This window comes from Rhinatrema bivittatum, chromosome 6 (assembly GCF_901001135.1).
Source record: "Rhinatrema bivittatum chromosome 6, aRhiBiv1.1, whole genome shotgun sequence".
NCBI classification, from domain to species: Eukaryota; Metazoa; Chordata; class Amphibia; order Gymnophiona; family Rhinatrematidae; genus Rhinatrema; species Rhinatrema bivittatum.
This window is the reverse complement of record NC_042620.1, coordinates 265,602,537-265,628,100: the sequence shown is the minus strand read 5'-3', so window position 1 is coordinate 265,628,100 and position 25,564 is coordinate 265,602,537. Positions and strand designations below refer to the sequence as shown.

General features: G+C 43.2%; 1 protein-coding gene across 4 annotated transcripts in view; it reads left to right on the top strand.

Moving 5' to 3' along the window:
* ENOX2 (ecto-NOX disulfide-thiol exchanger 2) overlaps positions 1 to 25,564 on the top strand; it is a 292,330-nt gene that overhangs the window by 54,628 nt on the left and 212,138 nt on the right. For 2 of the 4 annotated variants that reach the window (XM_029607117.1, XM_029607116.1), the window contains exon 3: positions 10,023 to 10,124. In XM_029607117.1, coding sequence (XP_029462977.1) covers positions 10,023 to 10,124 — 102 coding nt within the window. Of the gene's footprint in view, positions 1 to 10,022; positions 10,125 to 13,101; positions 13,498 to 16,121; positions 16,235 to 25,564 lie in introns of those variants that run through there. The other 2 variants (XM_029607118.1, XM_029607119.1) reach the window with 2 other exon arrangements.

The window sequence follows — 25,564 nt, the reverse complement described above, 5'->3', positions numbered from 1 at the left end:
ATGTGCGGCTTGGCCGCACATTTTACTTTCTGTATCTCGCGGGAATAACTAATAGGGCCATCAGCATGCATTTGCATGTTGCGGGCGCTATTAGTCTTGGGGGGGGTTGGACGCACGTTTTTGACGCGCTATTACCCCTTACTGAATAAGGGGTAAAGCTAGTGCGTCGAAAGCGCGCGTCCAAATGCAGGTTAACAGTGCGCTCCATTGGAGCGCACTGTACTGTATCGGCCTGTTAATTTGGAGGAAAAAACTTCAGATTCACATTCTAGGCAACATATTCCTTTGATGTGAAAGACAAAAGCACCATCATTAGTTAAAAAAAAACCAAAAACCCTCCTTTCTTATCTTAAAAATAACCATTAAATATTCATTTTTACATTTTTTTTTGTTAATTTTTATATTGTGGAAAATGCCTGTGTCTTGTAAATTCATTTTGTGACAATCCTAAAACCATTGATATCGCTACAAAAACTTATTTTAAAAGGAGGAACGTCCTCTCAACTTATCTCAAACATAGCCGTAGCCTGTGTTCAACCTGCATTCAAAGAAGCCATCAATCTGCTGCTGTTGGCATTTCGCCCCACAATGGCTGCGTCAGGGATGATGTAGCGAAACCTTTTGGTAATTCTATTAAAAATAAAAGAATGGTTATAAGAGTTTTCTTTATTACTCAAATTTAGAAAGAAAAGGCAAAAGCAAACTCATCAGCTTTACAAGAATCTCTGTATTCCTCTCTCTGTTTCACACATGCTTTGAGTTTTCAAAGAAGTCTGTGGCTAGGCAGTATCCTTTTCTGCTGGAATTTAAAAAAATGTTGACCAATCTCAAATCACACACATGACCAATCCTGATCAATGCACACCTGGAGGGGTTTACAACCCATTTCAAATGTTGAACTAAAAAATGTTCTACCAATAGATGTAAAAGTCAAACCAATAAATTATCCCATTCTTGGGCACAAATTCATTTCCCATAGAATTTTAAATGCTGATTGCTGCTAACTCCTTCACTTAAGTGTATGAGGATGGTATCTATCTCACAACATAATTCTTTGAGTAAAAAAATACTTTTGGATGCATTTACCAAATACACCACAGAAGGAACTTCTGAATGGGTGTACATATGAAAAACTATTATGCTCTGAGATACATGTTCTTAGCTGATTATACACATGACCTAATCAGATTAATCCATGCTTAGAAAAAAAATTTTCATTGAGTTTTAAAGTGTGACCTTTTGAAAAATCAGAAAAAAATATCCCCATCAATATTAAAATTCAGCCCATTAGGTTGTAAACTCTTGAACTCACAAATCCATTTTTGTTCTCTTTGATTTAAAATTTTAAGAATGGTTCTTCCCAGCCTGATGAGGTTCTGGGTAAAGATGTGTCAGGAAGGTCACCTGATATTGGAACGCTCTTGACCAGTTCCTCAAACGGGACAGCACCTAAGTGTGTGCCGCACAAGTGCTACTTGGTTTTGGCATGGATCCTTCTGCTCTTTCTTGGGTAGAATTTTTTTCAGGGATTGCAGTCCTTTCTTCAGGGGCAGTCCTTATCCCTTTCCAATCCTATCAGGTCGGATCCTTAGGTGGTGACCTCTCTCTCTTCCGGCATTACATTTAAGTGCCAAAGTACACCTCGAGCTGCAGGTGTTACTGATAGGAATCCGGAGGGAACTGATGATGAGGCAGAACCTGACTCTGGAGGATGGAGAAAACCCTCTTGGATTGGAACTGTTACAGGACTATGTTGCAGCTCTTTCATAGAGATGAACTGCCGGCCCTAATTTCCCAGACATTGAAGATGCTGGGAGTCCCTGGGACAGATTCCATGACTGAGCCAAAGAAAAATCCCATTTTGGTTTCTTTGCATAAAGCCTCTTGGTTTTTTTTCCCGGTTATGGAGGCCATTCAAGAATTGATTGACTATTCGATTCGGCTCCACCTGCCGATGGAAGTCTGCTCTCACCTACAGTGGTGGTTGCAAGCGGAGCATCTAAGAAAGGGAGTTTCCCTGACATCGCCAGCATGGTTGGTCCTCACAACAGATATGAGCCTCCAGAGTTGGGGAGCTCACTGTTAAGAACTAATGGTGCAAGGGCGCTGGAATACAGAGGAGTCTCTCTGGAACATCAGTCAGCTGGAAGCCCAGGCAGTCCAGTTGGTATGCTTGCAGTTCAGCGACAGGCTTAGGGGTTGAGCGGTCCGAGTGATGTTAGACAATGCAGCGACCGTGGCTTATTTCAGTTGGCAGGGAGGAACCAAGAACCAGCAAGTGTCGCAGGAGATAGACCAACTTATGGATGGGCGGAAATACATCTTCAAGAGATTTCGGCCTCTCACACTGCAGGAAAAGACAATGTAAGAGCAGACTTTCTCAGCAGAGAGAGTCTGGACCAAGGCGATTGAGTATTGTCGGATGAGGTGTTTCAGCTGATAGTGGATCGCTGAAGCCTTCCATTTCTGGATCTGTTGGCGAATTCTCGCAATGTGAAAGTTCCTCGATTCTTCAGTCGCAGGAGAGATCTGAAGTCCTTGGGTATCGATGCGCTTGTACAGGTCTAGCCGGAGGACAAGCTGCTGTATGCCTTTCCCCTGTGGCCCATGTTGGGCAGAATAGTTCAGAAGGTCAAATGCCATAGGGGAATGGTGCTCTTGGTAGCACTGGATTGGCCCAGGAGACCATGGTTTGCAGACCTGAGAAGACTCCTGGTAGACTCCCTCCTCTATCTTCCGACCCACATGAATCTATTGCAGCAGGGGCCTGTCTTTCACGAAGAGCCGACTCTGTTTTGTCTTACGGTATTGCCGTTGAGAGGGCTCACTTGTTGAAGCATGGATATTCTTCTGTGGTGATTGACACCTTGTTACGAACACAAAAGTTCTCCACTTCCTTAGCCTATGTGTAGGTTTGGCGAGTGTTTGAGGCTTGATGTGAAGATCGAGAAGTGCTTTCTCATTCAGTTAGGATCCCGCTCATTTTGGAATTTTTGCAGGATGGGATGAATAAAAGTTTGGCCCTTAATTCCTTGAAGGCTCAGGTAGTGGCTCTTGCCTGTTTCAGGGGCCAGGTGAATATTGAATCCTTATCTCATCCTGATGTGGCCCGTTTCTTGAGGGGAGTGAAACATCCTCGTCCTCCCTTGCAGTTACCGGTTCCCTTGTGGAGTCTTATTCTGGTGTTGGATTTCTTGGCGGCCCTATGTTTCAACCATTGCATAGCCTTTCTTTGAGGTTACTAATCTTGAAGGCGGTGTTTTTGATGGCAATATGTTCTGTGTGTTGAATTAGCTGTGTACTGTTCTTTCCTTCTTGTCTAAAGTGGTCCCGGATTTTCACTTGAATCAGTCCATTTCCTTGCTGTCCTTGGATAAGGAAAGAGATGTGGATGAATATTGCCTGTTGCATTCCTGGGATTTCAAGAGACATGTTGTAAGGTATCTGGAGGTTTCTAAACCTTTCTGAAAGATGGATCGTCTGCTTATTCTTCGTGGTGGAGGTAAACAGGGCGAGCTGGCTTCATGAGCTACAATAGCTCGCTGGATTAAGGAGGTAGTCACGGCTGCTTATGTGGCAGCGGAAAAGCCGTTACCTTCTCAGGTTAGGGCTCGTTCCACTAGGGCTCAGGCAGTATCATGGGTGGAAGTTAGGTCTTTGTCTCCCGTCGACATTTGCCGAGCTGTGACGTGGTCTTCTTTACACGCCTTTTCCAGGTATTATCATCTGGATATGCAGGCACGGGAGGACACAGCCTTTGCATGTGCAGTTTTGACTGGACCACGGGCAGCCTCCCACCTATTCGGGAGTAGCTTGGGTACATCCCACTGGTCCTGAATCCATCTAGCTACATGGTAGTAAATGAGAAATTACTATTTACCTGATAATTTCCTTTTCCTTAGAGTAGATAGATGGATTCAGCTTCCCGCCCTTGGCTGCCAAATGATTGTGTTATGGTCCTCTTGTATGGCTACATGGTCCAGGGATTACTAGTAAGGGTTCATCCAGTCTCTAGATTGATGTTCATACATTATTTACTTGAGTTTAGTGTTTCCTGTTGATTGAGTACAGAAATGGTTATGTGTTATTAATCAAGTTTTTGCTAGTCTGTCCACAGTTGGCTTTTGAAGAGAATACTGGCAGGCTGATGTCACTGCAGGGGTATATATACTGTGATATCAGTTTGCTCTGTCTCCATCTGCTGGTAGAGGTGTATAACCCACTGGTCCTGAATCCATTAATCTACTTTAAGGAAAAATAAATTATTGGGTAAGCAGTAATTTCTCATTCCTTTCAATAGGTAGAATTTATATTCTTTGAAGATTACTCCATTACTTGATGCTTTGCAAGATCAGATTGGAGACCAAATTACCATTATCTCTATTTGGTAGATGTGTTCTGTTTAAAATTATAGCTCTTCCCAAACTGCTTCATATACTTCAAATTCTTCCGATATGGCTATTGAACAAAGATATTAAGAAACTTAAATTCCTTGTTGTCAAAAGAAGGAAAGGAGTACAGAGTGGATATTTCACCTTAATGAGATGCAAACATCTGGGTTGCTTAAATATGTCAAATGTTTTTTTTGTTTTTTTTTTAACAAACTGTATTCTGGTGAATGTAAATGTTGTATTCCACGATTCCTGGAGATGTTGATTAAGCCATGGTCTTTAATGGGCCTAGCACATGTTGAGGATGCTATGCTTCCCTCACATTTAAAGAAATGACTCTTGTTGCTCTTATTGCATCCAGTGCTATTACTTTTGAAGTATGTGTACTTGATGGGGGGGGGCCTGTCCTCTATGGCTGCTACTGCTACTACTAGTACTAAACATTTCTATGGTGCTACACAACTTATGCAGTACAAACAACACAAAAAAAGACAGCCCCTTCTCCATAGAGCTTACAATCTAATAAGACAAACATACAGGCCAAGAGACTTGGGGCATTTCATAAGGTAAGATGGTTAAAGGAAATAAAAGAAAAAAAGTTAATGAGGCTCAAAGCAGACAGTCAGCCTTAGATTTAAAAGCAGCCTCAAAAAGGTTGACCTTTAGATAGGATTTAAAGATAATGAGAAGAGGGAGCATGATGTATGAGTTCAGGAAGACTATTTCAAGCACATGGCACAGCCAGGTGGAAAGCACAGAGTCGAGACTTAGCGGTAGAGGAGAAGAGCACAGATAGGAGTCACTTGTCTGAGCGGAGTGCATGAGATGGGATGTAGAGAGATATAAGAGAGGAGAGGTAGTGAGGTGCTGCAGAGTGAATACATTTGTAGATGAGAAAGAGGAGCTTGAACTGTATGTAGGAATGGATAGGGAGCCAATGTAGTGACTTTAGAAGAGGGGTTGTGCGAGTGTAGTGACTTTGGCGAAAGATAAGTCGCACAGCTGAGTTTAGGATAGATTGTAGTGGAGAGAGATGACTCACTGGGAGACCTGTGAGGAGCAAGTTTCCATAGTCTTAGGGGGGAAAAGATGAGAAAGTGGATAAGAGTTCTGGTAGTGTGTTCAGAAAGGAAGAGACTAATTTTGGTGATGGTATAGAGAAAGAAACGGCATGTTTTAGCAGAGTTTGGATATGTGCAGAGAAGGAGAGAGAGGAGTCTAAGATGATTCCTATGTTACGGACTGAGGGGACTGGGAGGCGAGACCATCCTGTTATGGAGGAACTATATATAAGGAGAGTATGTACCAATGCCTGAAACTTATTGACTCTTCTGGCTGATGTGGATTGCAGCAAGGCATAATACATTCCATGTAACAAACTTCAAAGAAGCTGACTCTCTTGGTTTGAATGGTGACTTCATAAGCTGTACCAAAATGACATTAAGATTCCATGAAACAGGTGGTATGGCTACCAGCAGTTTAGTGTGCCATAGGCCTTTCTTAAACTTTGGCATTAAAGAATGAGTGGAAATTGGCTTGCTTCCTACCTGAACATGGTAAGTGGCTATAGCATGGCGGTGTACCTTGACTGATGAGGTGCTGAGTCCTGAAGAGGAAAGACAAGCATTGAAGCAGCTCCCTCAGGTCGCATGCAGATGGGTCCAAGGAGCTTTATTGACACCAGGTCAAGAACCATTTCCATTTAAAGCTGCAAGTCCTCCTGGCATCTTGGCAGATGTCAGTATGTCTTCAACTTTCTTAGGTAAGGAGAGATGTGATCAGCAAGCATTCAACATCCAGGCTGTCAGGTTGAGAGAGAGGAGGTTTGGATGATACAGATGACTCTCTTCTTGAGTCAATAATGACAAGTCTGCTCCTTAGAGGGATCGGGAGCTGACATACTAGATACAAGAACCATGCTTGTCTGGGCCATGCTGATGCAATAAGAATCACGCAGGATCAGACCTTGAGCACTTTTTGCATTGTCCTGGCTAACAATATAATCAATGGAAAAGTGAACATGAGATTTGTATTCCAAATGAACAGAAAAGCATCCTAAATGAATCTGAGTTTGCTTGAAAGACTGGAACACATTTCTGTTTTTCTCCGATTCTAAGAGGTCTATAGAGGGCTGACTCTATGTAGGAACCATGTGTGAGGACGAAACACCTAAATGAGATGATTTGCTAACTTATTGGAAATTCCTGGAAGGCAGAACATCTTAATGGCTGAGAGTCCATGATCCTATGCCTCCCTGTTCATTGATATAAAACATAACTCCTTGGTTATCAGTTTAGATGAAAATTCAGTTCCCTCTGAAGAGATGTGAGAAGGCACTCGAGGCATGTCAAATTGCTCGAAGTTCCAATAGGTTGATTTGGAACTATTGTTCTGCTGTCGACCAAGTTTCTTAAGTTTGGAAGGGACCCATGTGTGCTCCCCATCCCTTGGTGGACATGTCTCTTACTAATGTTATCTGATGGGAAAATAGACTGAGGAGGGCTCCCTTCTGCAAGATGTACGGAACTAACCATCAGTGGAGCTCTTTTTATTTCCTGCAAGACATTCACCAGAGTTGTCAAAGGTTGAGTAAACTTGGCCCATTGAAGCGGAGGCCCTATTATAGATGCATGTGGAGATGGGTTAAGCGGAAGCTCTATTATAGATGCATGTGGAGATGGGTTAAAGCGATCCCATGTACTGCTGCTGCCATATGGCCATGAACAACTAGCAATTCCCTGGCTGTTTTCTGATGTGTTCACCAAGTGATGAGCTAAGGCACTGAGAGTGTCTGCTTGATCTGCTGGAAGAAACACACTCTCCTGTAAGGAGTCTATCCATAGAAACATGATGGCAGAAAAACACTATATAGCCCATCCAGTCTATCTATTTGTCTAGTTAATTTAACATTATAATTCTCATCACTTCCTTAGAGTTCCCCTGTATTTATCACATGCTTCCTTGAATTTTAGATACTGTTTTTGACTGCACCACTTCCACTGGGAGGCTGTTCCACACATTCTCCACCCTCTCTGTAACGATATATATTTACTCCTCATTGCAACCTCATCTCATGACCCCTCGTTCTAGAGCAGAACTTCCCAAACCTATCCTGGGGACCCCACAACTAGTTGGATTTTCAGGATATCCACAATGAATATGCATGTGATACATTTGCATATTTCTGCTCACAATGAAAGACTATGCTCTTGTCGAATGAGTCCTCATGTCTTCCAGCAATTACAACCCCTGTAGTAAATATGCAGACACTATGGCTTTCTTAATCCATCTTGAGATGCCTGTATGCGTGTAGGGGAATGGGGAATGTGAAAGATGTGTTTATATGTGGGGGGATTATATACTCTGAAGTAGGGCTCCCTACTTCATCTATCAAAGTAGGGCTTCCTACTTTGTACTTCATCTATCAAAAAAAAAAAGTACTTCATCTATCAAAGTAGGGCTCCCTACTTCATCTATCAAACCATTACAGATGCTCCAAAATGCTGCGGCAAGAATCCTGACTAATACCAACAGAGGAACACACATCACCCCCATACTACAGAACCTGCACTGGCTGCCAATCAAATATAGAATATTACACAAGGCTATCACTATAATTCACAAAGTCATTCACAACCAACAACAACTAGACCTCCAGATTCCCCTCAAATTATACACATCAGACAGACCGATTCGAGAAGCATATAAAGGCACCCTGCAACCCCCTACAACGAAATCTACCCGCCTATCATCTACCAAAGAACGAAACTCTATGACAAGTGTAGCCTATACACTTACGCCTCTTCTCATCATATTATTGTATTATCTAATTTGTTCAGTTATGCCTTCTATCGCTCCGGCTATTCTAGCCCTCCAGGTTAATACCCCTTGTTATATGTAACTTTCATTTCTTGTTATATGATTGACTTTGTTATTCCCCTCATGTTATTTGTAAACCGATCTGATATGAATTTCTTTCATGAAGGTCGGTATATAAAAATGTTAAATAAATAAATAAATAAATAAATATATGAGGTATGTGAGGTGGTGTTGGAGTGTGATATGTGTGTAAATGTATATATTGGTGTGGGGTAGTGGGGAGGATATGGCTATGCATATGGAAGGTGTGTGTTGTGGGGGGGGGGGCATGTATGGGAGACTTTGGAAGTGTGGGGAGAGGTGGCTTTAAAGGTACTTTTTGGTACCATCCTTCTCCATCTTTACCTGTCTAGCTGTGTGGCAAAGTTCTGGAAGGTTAAGGGGGAGAGTATTTGGAATGGTTAGTGTTCTAACAGTTTCCAGTAGAAAACAATAAAGTTTTTATTTATTTAAATTTATTTTTTTTTTAAGGCTTGGCTCTTGGAAAATACTGACCTGATATTTTTGGTTTTCAGACTCATCCGATAATAGTCACATTTTTCTTCTTGCATGTCAAATTTGGTTAATTTCCACTCCATTTTTGAAGCGTTATTGAGCCTACAGATAGATTGACATTGATCCCTTTTATATAATTCTTTCCAGTGTTATGTGCGGTATGCAATAAATGTATGAGAAGTGGTAATAATTTCTCTGTATGACTGTTAAGTAATTTTTGGAAACCATAAAGCAACTCCTGTTCAATATCTTAATGCAGCCATTAAGAAGGGTCACAAATTTCTCTAGTTCTGACTTATTCACATTGACTGTGAAATGTTTATTATTATTATCATTTATTTATTTTCTGCTTTTTTGGCATTTCAAAGCAGATTATATTCAGGTATTATAAGTATTTCCCTAACCACACAGGGCTTTCAATCTAAGGATCTGATTTACTAAGGCTTTCCACCCATTTTGTGTCTGAGAAAACTGATTAGCAAATAAAGCCCTAAGTTTATATCTGAGGCAATGAAGGGTAAGTGACTTGCCTAAGGTCACAAGGAGCGGCAGTGGGATTTGAACCCTGGTTTTCCTGGTTCAAGCCTACTGCTCTAGCCATTAGAATAATCATCCACTCTACCACATGAACCAATCAAATCCTGTTCCATGTTAGGCAAAATGTTTGACATTGTTTTGAGCAAGGCGGCTTACAGTAGTGTAGGTAAATTACAAAAACTCAGTAAAACAAAACATCAAAAGCAATAGTAAGTGATTAATGTTACTGGCTAAATGTGGGTCTTAGCTAGGCTTTAGATCTTGGGTTCAATGAAACTATATTTTGGCCATGTGGTGACTGCCTCTTTTCTTTTTTTCTCCCCTTTTTTTCTCTTATTGTGCACTTAACATTGAAGTACAGGTTTATAATTGTCTGAATTCATTGTTTATATTGTTTTCCTTCTGTACAATAATGTGGTCCTGGATTATTTCATTGTAAATTATTTAAATGCTAATAAATATTAAAAATAAAAGCAGTTGCCATTTAGTGTGTTGATTGTTGATATATATTGCACAGCACATAGTGTGCTGCACATAGAGGGTACAGATCAGAAATAAGCTTGAAATGTTGAAACTGTTAAAAGGAAACTCTGCAGACTGTCTGCCCATGGAGAGTGAAATGAAAGTCTGAATTTTATTTTAATATTCTTGATTTTCACACTTTGGAATCTATCAATCATCCTTTTGTTTTTGGTTTTTTTTTGTTGTTTTTTTCTACAGAGAATATTGGAAATCTGAATATGGATCCAAATGCATGGACCACTGCATTGAATAACCTGGGAATGGCGGCTATGGAGATCACAGGACAATCTTTTTTACCCGGTATATTACTAGAATATTTCTTTCTGGGAAAGAAAATAATACAGTCAAGCATGTGAGGAAAAGCATTGTTTTTAAGTTACATATTTTGCATCAGTATTCACCGACAAAAGGTCATTTTCCTAGGCACCTTAATTCCTTTTTTCAAAAACTGTGACTGACAGTAGATCTAAAGGATGCTTACACACACACATAGAGAGGTTTCCAGGTCATAAAAAGTATCTCAGTTTTGTAGTAGGGAAACATCTCCAATATTGCATATTGCCTTAAGGCCTGACATGAGTGCTACACGTATTCACAAAATGTCTTGTGGTAGTGGCAGTGCATTTACACAGACGGAGGGGGTACATGTGTTTCCCCTCAGTCTGTGGGAAACACATGTAATGCTACAGAATCAAAGAGCAAAGCTATCTGGTTGTTGTAGTTGCTAGTGTTCTGAATAAACTCCTTGGTTCTTGTTGTTTCATTTACTTAGCTGATTTTATATTCTTGTTATGTTTTTTTAAATTTTATTTGTTTTATTAGGAGTGTTTTTATGTCTATTATTATTGCGAGTAACATTTATTATGATAGCTATTACGTTTAAGTATGTTTAATTTTTAACTTAATTTTTTTAAATTCTTATGATGATAGTTAGAATTGTGATTACCACATCAAGGTAGTAAGCGCTATTTAGGAATCTTCCTGATGCCACTGTATGAAATGTTGTTATTTTGATTTGATGGCCTTTTGATTTGTCATTGTAAACCGACTTGATATGAATTTGAATCTCGGTATATAAATTTGACTAAATAAAATAAATAAATAAATAAAATAAACTACCCCAAGTCACATCTGAGCCCATCATACCAATTGAAATGTATAGGAGCACTGCTAGACATGACTCAGATGAAAGCCTGACTCCTGCAGGAGAGAATGACCACATTGATATTGATAGCAGAGAAGATAAGAATGAGTCGTCAGGCATCAGCATCGGTCATGGTGAGGTTGTTGGGCCTCAGGCATCAGTAGTTCGTTACTCCCTTGGCGCATCTTTACATAAAATATATACACCTTACTTCCCCTCTCTCTCTATTGTGTTACCCTTACCCCCCTTCCTATCCCTTTTCCCCCCTCCCTCCTTCCCTTCCCTTCCCTCTCACCCCTTTTTCTACACAAATGATATCTTTTATGTTATTCCCTATCATTGTACATTTTGTAAATATTTGCAACACTTGCTTACAATAATTTAAGAATTAACTTAATTCTTAATTATCCTTCACATCTCCCCCCCTTTCATTTACTCTCTTGTTAATATGTTATTTTATATTATGTTCTTCTTTATATTTCTCCTTCCTTTTAATTACTCTCTTGTTAATATATTATTTATGTTTTTATGTTAAACTTGTTCGATGTAAAGCGCCATCCCAGGCACTAGTTTATGTTACGCTGTGAACCGATGTGATATCACTGATGAATGTCGGTATATAAAATCGTTAAATAAATAAATAAATAAATAAATAAATGAGAAGAACCCAGTGGACCCTCAGATCGCAGTGGAATCAAGCCACTCAGTATATTCAGGACAGCATATAAGTTACTCAGCCTCTGAAAGACTGTACTGGTGGCTGATTAATTCCAAGTTGGCCAGGGGAATATCTTTCCAGTCCACCAGTGCAAATTGTTCTAACCAACAATGCATCCAACCTGGCATAGGGAGCCCACATAGAAGGAATCTACACCCAGACCCTTTGATCTGCTCAGGATAAATGTAATAAGGGAGTACACACACAAAAAAATATCTAGTAGGAGGCACAGCCTATGCCCCTTGGTATGTGCCTGTCCTGACTGTCTGTCTAATGGCAGGGCAGGCAAATTCTGTGAGCAGAACTTGTTTAAAAAAAAAAAAAAAAAAAAAGCCTCAGAAGAAGCAGCATCGGTTTGCAAATCTGGTAGCCACAGAGGTTTTTTGTTTGTTTTAGAAAACAGTAAGCTCCTGAGGGGCAGGGGCAGAGGGAGGGAACATCTCGAGCAGGAGCTGAGTCGTGGGAACGCTTTCGTTTCCTTCCCGGCTCTCAGTGCATCAAGCACCTTCTCTTCTGTCTTGGGAGTGGGCCCAGAGTGAACAGGCCATCATTGCTGATGCTGCCTTCCTGACCGCGTGGGCAGCAGCAGGAGCTGTGGTTTTTAAAATAAAGAATGAGGCCAATACCTGGGGCCTTAGGGCTGAACCGGAAGTGTCTCGGGGTGACGATTCTTTCGTTTTCACCGTACTACCAACAGTAAATGAAAAGTTAAAAGTAAGCTGATTGAAAATAAACAAACTTCTGATTTCAGGATGGGAGGCATCAAAGGAAGGACCCCATAAATTTTAAAGACAAAGTGGACTTGAGCAACCCTAATGTAAATGAGGGTTAAAACATGAAAAATAAGCTGCAATACATACAAGTAAGCACTGGGGACACCTGAGGTCTATCTTGGCCCCAAAGTTGACTTTCAAAACGTTTAAACACCTAAAAATAGTAATCTTACAAATGTTATTAAAAAGCATTTGAAATGCATATAACTTATTAAATTATTTAAATAAAGCATTTGGGACACGAAGAGACAAGGATATCCGTTTGACCTTTTATTTAAGCAAAACGCATACAGAAAATTTAGGATAGATGTCTATAGAAAGGGATATATTTTGCTCTAAAACTAAGGTGTGTTAAGACTTAAAAAGAAATGTGTAAAATCTCTAAATTGAATGCTTTCTTGAATTTAAAAAAAACAAAACATAATAAAAAAAAAAGATTTTTTTATATACAAAACAACTCTGATCCGGACAATTTAGCCTCATCTGGTTCGGGTTTTTGATGCAGTCGACCTAGCTGGAGTAGTGCTGCCCAACATTCCAGACAGCGTGGAATGGTCAGGAGAAGCAGTAGCTATAGCAACTCAGATGGCTTCACTGGGGAGAGCCCCGAGTAAGAACACTAAAAGGTAGAAGCGAAGTGACCAGCTCCCTCCGCCCTCAGTACCACATGTGCGGAAACCAGAGGTTTTAAAAATGTACTCGTGACGTGCTTGTGTGTGCTGGAGGGTTAAAATCTCGGAGAGCGACATGTGACTGTACCGAAGAGAAGTGTATGAGAAGTAGTGGCTCAGTGATGTCACCAGACAAGGATACAGTAACATTTCTTTGCTGAAGTTACAGTTTAGAATTCACACAGAACATCCTGAGAACCCGGCCAGAGGGCAGACTCCAGCTTAGCCACTCTGTTTTCAGATTAGCCAGAAGCTGCTCTAAATTTAAAAAGGAAATCAGTGAAAGAACATTCTGAAATATACTTAAATGACTCTGAGAGAGACTGATTATAATTTAATGAGAATGGATATAAAGTGCACATCCCAGGTAAGGGAGAGGAAGATTTAGCTACACTTAAGAATACGTTGATCTGTGGGTTGAGATAAGCGTATGGCTGCAGAGGAAAAATTGATAAAAGATATGTAACCCATGTGAAAGAAATTGACTTAATTATACCTGCCCCAGTGCTGTGTCCTGCCCTGGGGGCCTGCTGGGGCTGCTGGAATGAGGCCTGGTGTTCCAGAGAGGGAGAGGGAGGCCCAAGGAGCATGGCTGCAAAATTTTTAAAAACGATGAGATGGCCCGGAGAAGCAGTGTGTTACTGCCATCAGCGGCTGCGGGCCACGTTGGAGGTGAGGCGGATGTCAGCCACAAAGAAGGAGTGCTGTGGGAGTGTGGGGAGGTCCTGGTGGCGTGTGGAGGCAGGCCAGCATGGGCGGGGCCAGAGCAAGCAACTAATTAAACTGCTGCTGCTGCTGCTGCCTCTCTGATCCTCTTGCTACAATCAGGCCGATACAGTAAAGTGGGGCCGTGGTTACCCCACTCCTAACCCGCTTTCTACTCACTTTCCGGCCGCGTTAGCCCTTCCTGCGATACACTATCCCCTTTAACCCATCCTCACCGCCTCTTTAAATCACCGGGTAACCCCTTCCGCACGCGGCATGTATATTAGATGTAAACCATCGAATTAGCTATTCCCTCCCATACAGTAACGCGCGCCCCGACTATCGCCTTTTTAACCTGGAGTTTAGCTGCGCGTTTAACCGGCTAACTTACCGCCTACCCCTACCCCTGCGTTAGAGGCAGGGGTAAGGGTAGACAGCAAACTTTCCCCCAAAAAGAAACCTAAAATCCCCTCCTCCCGAAGCTACTCGACATGTTATCAACTTACTTTTTGTTGCTTTCAGCCCCTTCAACCTTCTCTGCCGTCCTCCGGAGGGGGCAGCCAGCGGCGAAAGCAGCTTGCAGCGGCCCCCCCCGGTCCCGGTTCTCCTGGCTCTCGACGATGTTTCCACAGGTATTCCAGCTCGACTTCTGGCTGACAGCTACCCCCCCCCAAAAAAAGACTGCTGAGTTACGGCCTTGGAAGCGAAGCGAACATTCATGGGCTTGAGCGTCCAAATGGACGGGTGCTCAAGCCAATGAAAGCACAGGGACGGCCGTGACGTCACGCCTGCCCGTTCCTGTGCTTTCATTGGCTTGAGCGCCCGTCCATTTGGACGCTCAAGCCAATGAAAGCATAGGGACGGCCGTGACGTCACGCCCGCCCGTCCCTGTGCTTTCATTGACTTGAGCGCCCGTCAATTTGGACGCTCAAGCCAATGAAAGCACAGGGACGGGCGGCGTGACGGCGCTCAAGCCCAGGAAAGTACGTTTCGCTTCGGTTTCAAGGCCGTAACTCAGCAGTCTTGTGGGGGGAGGAGGGGGTAGCTGTCAGCCAGAAGTCGAGCTGGAGTACCTGCTAGAACATCATCAAGAGCCAGGAGAACCGGGACCGGGGGAGGGACACCGCTGCAAACCGCTTTCGCAGCCGGCTGCACCCCCTCCGGAGGACGGCAGAGAAGGCTGAAAGGGCTGAAAAACAACAAAAGGTAAGTTGGCACATGTGGAGCCGCTTCGGGAGGAGGGGATTTTAGGTTTTTAGGTTTTCATGGGTTAAAGTTGGGATCCACTTCCTGGTGCCTGTCATTTCAAATGTCATTTGAAATGACAGGTACCAGCGCACCCAGGATACTGTATAGGCGCTGTATTAAGCGCCTTTACAGTAAAATCGGTTGCGCGGGCCTAATGCTTCCCCTAACGCTTCGCAGACGCGGCTTGCATTTGCATGCCATTTCAATAGAGTATCGAGCGGTATGTGATCAGAACAGTGCGTGGGGCAAACGAGGGTGCGCCCGGCACTGCCGCACTCTTTCTAAGGCGTCCTTACTGTATCGATCCGAATGTTGGCCATGCTGATGAGTTTTTTTTGCGCTGCAGGGACGGCCAGCATTGAACAGCGGCAGACTTGGTGAAGCTACTGCTGCGTGATAGAGGCAATCTGAGACATTGGGGGTCCTGGGCAAGCTTCCGGCGCAGTGGAAAAGAACAAACTCCGTCCCGCTGACATCATCAGTGACTTCAGCGGGCTGCCTAAGGCCAACTTAAAAAAAAAATAGGGAAATTGCTGCATTTTAAAATGTATTAATTTGGTGGGGACCCCAAGGGGAGGCTCCCTAACAATCTATTGATACCAGAAGCACATTGGCGAACCCGGCCCACAGGAGGAAAAACACAATAACATTAATAAATGTGGATGTTTTGCTGTTGATGGTGAAATGAGAGAGAGAGGATGACCTGAATGAAGTCACCACTTGGACTCAAATAATTTTTAAACAGATTTTTGACCTGTTTACCAAGGAGCCATTTTTAAGTGGAGGATTGTTGTGAACATCAGGGGAGGTGCTGAAATTCACTATTTTATCTTTCTTTCGAGGTAAAATATAATTTGTGAAATATGAGAATGGAAGTGTTTTAGATAGATTTTTGTGAGATTTAATGACAGTGGGATGTCCCTGGATGATGAAAGGGTGAGGGAGAGTGTATTTGGACCAATTATGATGTTTTAGACAGTTTTGTATCTTATTTTAAAGTGTTTTTTTTCCTGTTTTTGATTTTGATACTACCTACAGTAAAACATAAGGTCCATCAGCCGGAGAGGCAGGGGAATCCCCAAAATTCTGAAGCTGTTACCAAGGCAATACCATGGAAACAGAATGTTTATCCTAAACCAAGATATAAGAGGGTTAGTGTAATTAGACTTTTTCTTTTTTTAGTTATAATAGCATAATCTTTTATTTTTTTAAACAAGTTAGAAGGAAATTCTGATAACCTCAAAAATATCTTTACCTTTTCTGTACATGGGCTGGAATGTTTAGAAATGATTTTGTCGTAGTCTGTGGAAGATCTAAGTACGGCTAGTATTATTTCCACATATTACATAATTGAAAGCAGAGATTTTCACTGGCAACCAGCTAGGTGTGACACTTCAGCACTGAGAGAAATAGCTGTGCTGCTTTTGTGGAGAGTGGAGCTGTGTTGCCTTTGCTCCCTCTCAGGCCTACATTAATGTAAAAAAACACTTCCTAATAGTAAAAGAATACTGTTATTCATGTGAATGGTGTGTGTTTTATGTGATAGGGAAACCTGAAAAGGTAAGAAGAAGCAGTAGATAGTTAACTGTAAATTCCAGCTGATCCTTGTTTTTATATCAGCGTAATTAGTTGTTTGAAAGGAAATTGAGATGAAAAACCTAGAAGGCAAGAGCAGTGCCAGAAAAGTTAAAAGCATTTCTAATTTCAGCAAGCATTTGACACTTATGTTTAACATGTTATACCTACAGTTGCTTTATATATAATGACGTGGTTTTTTTTTAAATATACAACAGTTTTTTTCTGCAGATAAGCAGGCTGAATTAGCCATGCTGTCTTGGAGCGCCCATTGGCAGTCTGGAACGGAACGTCTCTTAGAATGTTACTTTGCATATTAGCTCGCTCCTGTGCGCCTGCCCGGAGGCTTCCCACACAACTGACTCTCTCCCTCAGTCTTTTTTCTTCCCGCAACGGCAACAGTCGCAGTTCTCTCTGCTCAGGCATTTTTGTTTTTCTTTTTTCTCTTCTAGCTCCCCTTTCTTCATGTAAGTGATCCCCCCCCAAAGGCACTTTTCAGTGCCAGTATGCCGCCAAAAACCTTCTGGTTTTAAATTCTGTCAGTGCAGTAAAATAATGTCACTGACCAACGGCCATAAATTTGCTACATATGTCTAGGCCCGATAATGACCAAGGGGTATGTCTTCATTGTGGGAGGATGTCTCTGATGGCTCAGTGGCAGAGAGCCGCAAAATTCGCCGCACTATGAGATCCCAGCGAAGGCACTTCATGCTCCTACACCCCGAGCCAGACTCACTTGTCAATCGGTAATCAAACCCTCAAGCCTTCTCAGGCTAGAAGGGCAACCTCTTTGGATCGCACTGAGAAGTCAAAAAAACAGGAGAAAAGTGCATAAAAAGCACTCTCGTTCCTGTTCATGCGCTGTTGGAGCCCAGAGTCAGCGTCGATTGCGTCGGGAGAACCAAAGCATCGGAGAGACCCTGCATCACTTGCACTGATCGACACATCTAAGCATCGTCGACCACCCGCTGCGTTTGCAGACCAAGGTCACTCGCTGCCGTCATTCAAATTGACACATCACACGACGCACTGTATGTCAACTACTGCATCAAAAACCATCACTTCGACTCCGGCGCATTCAGCGCTGACTAAATCATCGACGCACTATTAAGAAACAGATGTATATGGCTGAACATCACAAAAAACCAAGTTCGCATACCCATTCCTTCACTGATATGGAGGAGGAAATTACGGATACATCAGCAGAAGATATTCTAGATACACCTTCATCAAAGCGTACGTCTACTACTGTAAGATCACACGTAGATACTCCTCATGCTGCGGATGGACACCTGGCTACCGCAGCATCTGCCTGCTATCCTCTCCGGCGACCCCAGACTGGCTTGGGCGCTGCCTCCCGCCATGCTCCGCTTGTACCATAGGGTGCACACGCAGTGCAGCCCTTCTTCTTATTTCCTACTTGGCACGAACCTCTGGGGCGTCCCCCCGTGATGACTTGCACCGAGTGTTGCAAAAAAAAAACAGGCAAGGGGAGATTCCCACCTATGGATGACTATCTTCCTCGCAAATAGACGTAAAAAAAAAAAGGGGGGGTCTCGCCTTCTTCTAGCCCCCTGCGTTGAGGACATTGAATGTCTTAGCTTTCGCTAACCGGGCACTCCAATATCCGCTACTATTACGTCACTGGAGAAAGTAATATTTTTGTGAATTGTAATCTTCCACACAGGACTCCAGTTTCTAAAGTTTCTCTCCCAGAACATGGGATACTTCACGATACCTTCTTTATTTCTTTGCAGATAAGCTCGTTTCAGTGATCTCCACAGCTAAAAAAAAAAAAAAAGTAATAATTGTGCATCCTGCCACTTCTTGCCAGGGACAAGCACAGTATTCTGTTGAATGCTGACCACCCTGGTCTTCCTGCATTCTTAATTGTACCACACTGACAGACACGATCCAGTTTTTTTTTTTTAAGTTATCCTTGTCGACTGCACAAGACAATAGTAAGTTATGTGCAAGGAACATCCTTCTTTCACCAATGGGCATGGAAACTAAAACTCATGTCTCTGCCGTACCTGATCCATCAAACTGGGTATCGAATGAATTTTCATGTATATCATTCTACTGACCATGTTACATTTCCTGTCCCACTGGTGTCGACTTCAGCTTTCAGTTTTGCAGGAAAAGCGGCGGCGTTCTAGAACTTCTGCCAGCTTCCATGAGCCGTTGGGGGATTTCTTAGACTCCCTATTTCCCACCACCTTTACTGGGAAGCAGTCTCTTCTACTTGTTCTGTCCTAACACACAGGTTAACCTGTACTTTCTCTTGAGATTCTATACGGACCAATTTCTTCCATTTTTTCATTTTCGCTGCACTTGTGCTGCCTTTCCTCGCTCTAACCTTCATTAACACTGCTCCATTTGACATGCAGGACTATAGCCTCCATCAAACTGGAATAGGAATTCTCATAGTCCCTACTGATTAAAGAATCCTCGCCAGGTATTGCTCAATGGTACTCATTTTTCAACAACATAGCATCAGGATCTTTTCCTTCCTGACTGACTGACTGTCCGTGAAGGTTAGCCAAAGCACCCTTGTGATCATTTCTTTGACTTGATCTTCACCATCTAGACAATTCCTGGCTGTCCTAGGCTTCGTGACAATATCTATCTATGTGGTCCCGCATACACACCTGCATATGCGTTGCCTGCAATGGAAACTAAGGATCTAATGGATTCAATTTCTCCATCCATTGTTTGCCCGTTACCCTCACCAACAGCATGAAAAAACCACCTTCAGTGGTAACTACTTCCGTCAACTTACGAATGGGCTCGTTCCTAAATCCCTTACGACATCAGATAATACTCACCACGGATGTGTTCCCCAGCGGTTGGGGAGCTCAACTAGACCAATTATCGACACAGGATCTATGGACCACATACGACTGTTCGCAACACATGAACCTACGAGAACTCAAGGCGGTGAGAAACGCCTTTTGAGCCTTCAGAGACTTCCTACGTGGGAAGATAGTAATGATTCATTAAAAATCAACAAAATCACGATGTTCTACATAAACAAAGATGAAAGGTCAGGTTCTTAAAACCTCTACAAGGAAGCACTCCAGAAACTGGAGTGGGCTCATCAACGATCAATTTCTCTTCAAGCAACTTATCTGCCCGGGATCAAAAACTCCAGTGCAGACAAGCTCAGCAGAATATTTCATCCCCACGAATGTGAATTATATCAGAAGGTGGCTCAACACATATTCTCGATTGGGAGCCATCCTTCCCTCGACCTGTTTGCAACAGAAAACTACAAAAAACTGAAAACCTTCTTGGTTTCTCAAGCCCATGGAGAGTCATTCAGACGTTTTTTCTCGTCAATGGGTCTCACAACCTATGGTATGCGCTCCCTCAGATACCACTCATCTCTCGTACAATCCAGAGATGCATCACAGACCAAGCGAATCTGATCTCGATCGCGCCAGTGAGGCAACGCAACCATGGTGCAGCTACTTACTGCACCTATCAATCTGCAACCCAATTCTGCAGGGCAGCAGCCCCCAACTACTCACCCAGGACAAGGGATCTCTCACATCTTCACTCCTCCCTACGCCTCACAGCATGGGGATTGGTCGAGTCACATAGGAACACCTAAACACTCTCCTGATCTTCAGCACATGTTACTGTCCTCGGGACAACTGTCAACCAGACTCAATTACAACAAAAAGTGGTCACGCTACGCTTCTTGATGTTCAACAACGGGTATTGACCCGTTAACTGCCCACCTGAACGGCTTCTCTCCTACCTTCATCTACTCTACAGTGAGGGCCTTGATGTTTCCTCACTACGTGTTCATTTATGCACTTTAGCGGCTTACCACATTCATCTCAATGGAGAGCCCATTTCATGTCATAAATTAGTCTCCAGATTCCTGAAAGGAATATTTCCCGTCGATAGCAGGGCTGAATTAGCCATTCTGTCTGGGAACGTCACGACCCGAGGTAGGTGGAGTCTCCTCAGCTAGTAACAGAGCTTTGACGCTGTGCGGTGGAGTTCCCATGTGGTTCCCATGTCTCCTCAGTTTATTTTTTTCCGCGAGCCGATTGCACGCGGGGTTTTTTCTCCTCACAACATTTTTTCCTCACGGAAGATTTTTTCATTTTTCTTCTCAGAATGTTTTCATCCATTTGAATCTCTGATGGCTCCCAAGCCGTCAGGATTAAAATACTGCCAATGTGGCAAAATTATGTCCTTAACCGACGGACATAATTACTGCTACCTGTGCCTAGGCCCGGAACACGATCAATCGTCGTGTAGAGACTGCAGCCGCATGACTCCCCGGGCTCAGCGGCACAGGGCAGCAAAGATAGAGCGTCTTAGAACCGGATCTTCGGCTCCACCGACCTCCGCCCATTCATCGCCGGGACAGGCATCATCGGGTAAGACCCATATAAAAAGGGCTTCTTCAGTAGACCCCTCTATAGTGCGCCGTAGTCTAACTGCTGGATCCTCAAAGTCCAAATCGCCCCTAAAACGAGTCGGGGCTCTGACATTGAAAAGTACATCGACGGAAAAGGGAGATGCGTCGAGGGGGATCAGGCTTTTCAAGCCTAGAGAACCCCTCCATTTGGAGCCGAAGCAACAAACACATGACGCTTCCACGGCGCCTCCCATTCATATGGCGCACGGCGCATCCAAGACGCATGACACATCCAGGGCACACAGCGCATTCATTACGCATGGAGCACTTATGACTCAGATCGTTCAAAAGTCGCATGGCTCGGATACAACATTCAGTATATCCAAACCATACGACGCAAAGGCGGAGCACGGAGCACTTAAACTGCTCCTCATTCTAAACATGATACATCAAAAAAGAGACAGTCTGAACAACATACTTCGGATGAAGTAAACCGTACTGCCAAACGGAAAGAAGGGGAACAGGTGCATAGTACGCCCGCCCCTACAACACAAACATCTTCAGACCAAGTATCTTTAAATTTAGAAAACATTCCTAAGAAAAGGACTCAAAAGAGAACACACCAAGAGATTTCACCTACTACTTCTACATCCAGTAGAAACATTGAAGTGGAGCTTCTTTCCACAGCAGAAACCTCTCCATCATTACAACCTATTGCGAGTGACTTCTCTCTTTCTGGAAAGTCATCAGCTTCCATATCCAAAGAACTGTCTTCCACAGATCAATCTCCTTGGGCCAAAAAACGTCACTTAACTCCCAGCATTAAGTCTGCATCTCAAGTTGTAGACTCTTCTGTTCATTTTCCTTCAAAATCGAGGAAACAAAAAATATACATTCCTCCGCAGGGAACTCTGGCAGAATCAGCCATGTCAAAAAATCTCTGAGGCATTATCCTCTTTCTTTCAAGAATTAGAACAAGCTAAACAATTACCACCTGATTTCCCCCTTGCAATCTTTTCCATCACCTTCACCATCTCCTATTGCAAGAGAACCCTATTCTGAACAGGAATTGCAGCCTACCAGCCCGGGTTTCCAAATTTCCATTGCTTCTTCTCACTCTTTAACGGGATTTCCGTCTGATTCCCCGGAAAGACCACCGCAGCCTAATTCTCCTCCAGAAGACTTAACTTATGCTAAGTTTATCGAAAAGGTAGGAACCACCCTCCAAGTCCCAACGGGAAAAGTACTGGACCCAAGGGCTGAGATGATGGGAATCCTAAAGATATTCGAGGCTCCTGCTGAACCAACTGCCCTACCACCGCATGATGTCTTATAGAATCTTCTTTTAAAAAATTGGAAGACTCCTTATACTACTACTGCAACTTCCAGGAAGATTGATATAAAGTACAAAATACGCAATTCCTCCATTTATGAGGCTCCTCAACTTCCACATCAATTGGTCGTGGTGGAGTCTGCTCTCGAGCAAAACGCTCCAAGTTACATTCCAACACCCCACCAATTAAAGAGAGCAAATGCCTGGATGACTTTGCAAAGAAGGTGTACCATTCCTCAATGTTAACCTCCAGGATTCAACATCACCAATTTTATACCATGCAGTACCTCTTTGAGACTCTGCAAAAACTGCGCCCTGTTTGCATCTCAGAAGTCAATACTCTTTCACAGCCATACCTTGATCTTGCAGAAGGTCTTGGACATCTTCTTCGATCCATTTTCGAGTCATTTGAATCAACATCACGAGCCTCGGCTATGGCCATTGCGGCCAGGCGACTTGCATGGTTAAAAGCCAGTACTATTCGATCAGACGTCCATGAAAAACTGGCAGATATTCCATGCGTGGGAAGTAATCTCTTTGGTGATCAATTTACGGATATGGTTTCTCAACTCAAGGAGCAGTCTGCAGCGGTACAATCGCTTACCTACACGACTGAAACACAAAGACATCAGCAGAAATACCCTCCATTTTACCGTCGTCTGTATTACCCAAGGGCATATTCTCGACCATTTACTCAGTATAGACAACAGCCATATACTTATGCTAGATCCACACCACAGGCTGCCACAAGAGGACGACCTAGACAGCAGAGGCAACAAAAACAAGCACCAGCTGCACAACAAAAACAACCATCAACTTCGTCTTTTTGAAGACGATTCAGCCACCACCACCCCCGAATTTCATAGGAGGTCGTCTTCAGTTCTTCCTCATCAATTGGGAGTTCATTACCAATGGGTCATCAACATCATAAGAGGGTTACCAACTAAATTTCAAATCTATCCCACCTCTTCCTCATCGTTCTCCAATACGGTCTGTACCCACTCATTCAACATCCTTCAAATCAGAGTTAACCAACCTGGCCCTGCAACATTCCATTCAAATAATCCCCCTTCATCTTCAGAATCAAGGATTCTATTCCCAATACTTCCTCATTCCAAAGAAATCAGGGGGCCTTCGTCCTATTCTGGATCTCCGTCTCCTGAACCAACACGTTCAAAGAGAAACATTCAAGATGACCTCTCTCAAGAACATCCTACCTCTTTTATAACCCAACGATTGGCTTTGCTCCATCGACCTGAAGGATGCCTACTCCCATATTCCAATTCACCCTTCCTCTTGGCAATATCTCTGCTTTCAAGCTCAGAGCTCACATTACCAATACAAAGTTCTCCCCTTTGGTCTTTCTTCAGCTCCCAGGGTATTTATTTATTTATTTGTTTATTTATTTGTAGGCTCTTCTTTGCTGACATTCGTAAGGCACATCATGCCGGCTTTCATGCTGGTATTCACGAAATGCCTAGCAGTGGTGGTAGCTCATCTCAGACAAAAGTCGATCCAGATATTTCCTACCTAGACGACTGGTTGATAGTGGCTTCCAACCCATCCACTCTCTAGGAGCACATGTTACACACTATAAATTGCCTTCAGACTTTGGGATTCCTAATCAACTTCGAAAAATCCCAACTCCAACCTACACAAATACTTCAATTTATAGGTGCTCTCATCAATACGAAAGAGCAGAAAGCATATCTCCCATCAGACAGAATGCACACTCTGACGTTAGCAAACAACCTAATCAACAAAAACCAAGCATCTGCACGCCAAATCCTTCAACTTCTGGGTCATATGGCAGCAGCCATCTATGTAGTCCCCCACACTGAGCTTCATATGCGCCGCTTACAATGGGGATTAAAAACGCAATGGTCTCAGTTTCTACAACCACTCAGCTTTAGGATATGCATTACCAACTCAATGAAAGAGGATATTCGTTGGTGGCTCTCTCTTTCCAACCTATCAACGGGAGCCCCCTTCCGGCTACCTCCACATCAGCTTGCGCTCACTACCGACGCGTCCAAGAAAGGTTGGGGGGCCAACCTAGGTGTCCTGAAGACTCAAGGGCTCTGGACTCCTCAGGAATCCTGATACCAGATCAATCTCTTAGAACTGCGAGCAATATGGAAGGCACTTCAAACCTTCTCAACTCAGATCCGCTACTCAAACCTTATGGTGTATACCGACAACCAAGTGGCAATGTTTTACATAAACAAGGAAGGAGGGTCCGGTTCTTGGATACTATGTCGGGAAGCACTTCGAATACTTCATTGGATCCAAAAATTCCAAATCTCCATACAGGCAACTTACCTTCCGGGCCTAGACAATATCACAGCAGATCGTCTAAGCCGAGTGTTCCATCCACATGAATGGACCCTAAATCCAAAAGTGGCGGAAAACATTTTTCAAAAATGGGGTTTTCTGTCAATCGATCTCTTCGCCACCGAAAGCAACAGGCAAGTTCAAACTTTCTGCTCGATTTATCCCAGCAGCATACGGTTAGCCCTTGATTCCTTCCTCATTCCATGGTCAACGGGCCTGATGTATGCTTATCCTCCTATTCCACTAATTTCTCGGACAATTCAAAAATGCATACGGGATGTGGTGGACATGATACTCATCACACCAGCATGGCCAAGGCAACCATGGTATACGTATCTGCTCAGTCTTTCCATACGCAAACCGATACTACTTCAAAACCATCCACATCTTCTGACCCAAGAAGGAGGCTCTCTTCTTCACCCGCTGAATCAATTGCTTCATCTCACAGCATGGAGATTGAACGGCAGGTATTGACTCACCTTAATTTACCCACTGAGGTGGAGGATATTCTTATCGCATCCAGAAAGCCTTCCACAAGACGAAACTTTAGGGGTAAATGGAATCGCTATCTCACCTGTTGTAGCCCTAGGAACATAAATCCTTTTTCCGCTACCGCCTTTCAAGTTCTACAGTATCGGCACACACTTTACGAAGCAGGTTTAGCTACCACTTCGGTCAGAGTACACATTAGTGCTATTGCAGCGTTTCATGACCAGCAGCATGATTTGCCCATATTAAATCATCCGTTAATATCTAGATTCATGAAAGGCATGTTACGACTCCCCCACCGGTGACTAAACCGCCGGTACCGTGGGATCTCAACGTAGTATTGGAACAGCTCATGCCACCACCCTTCGA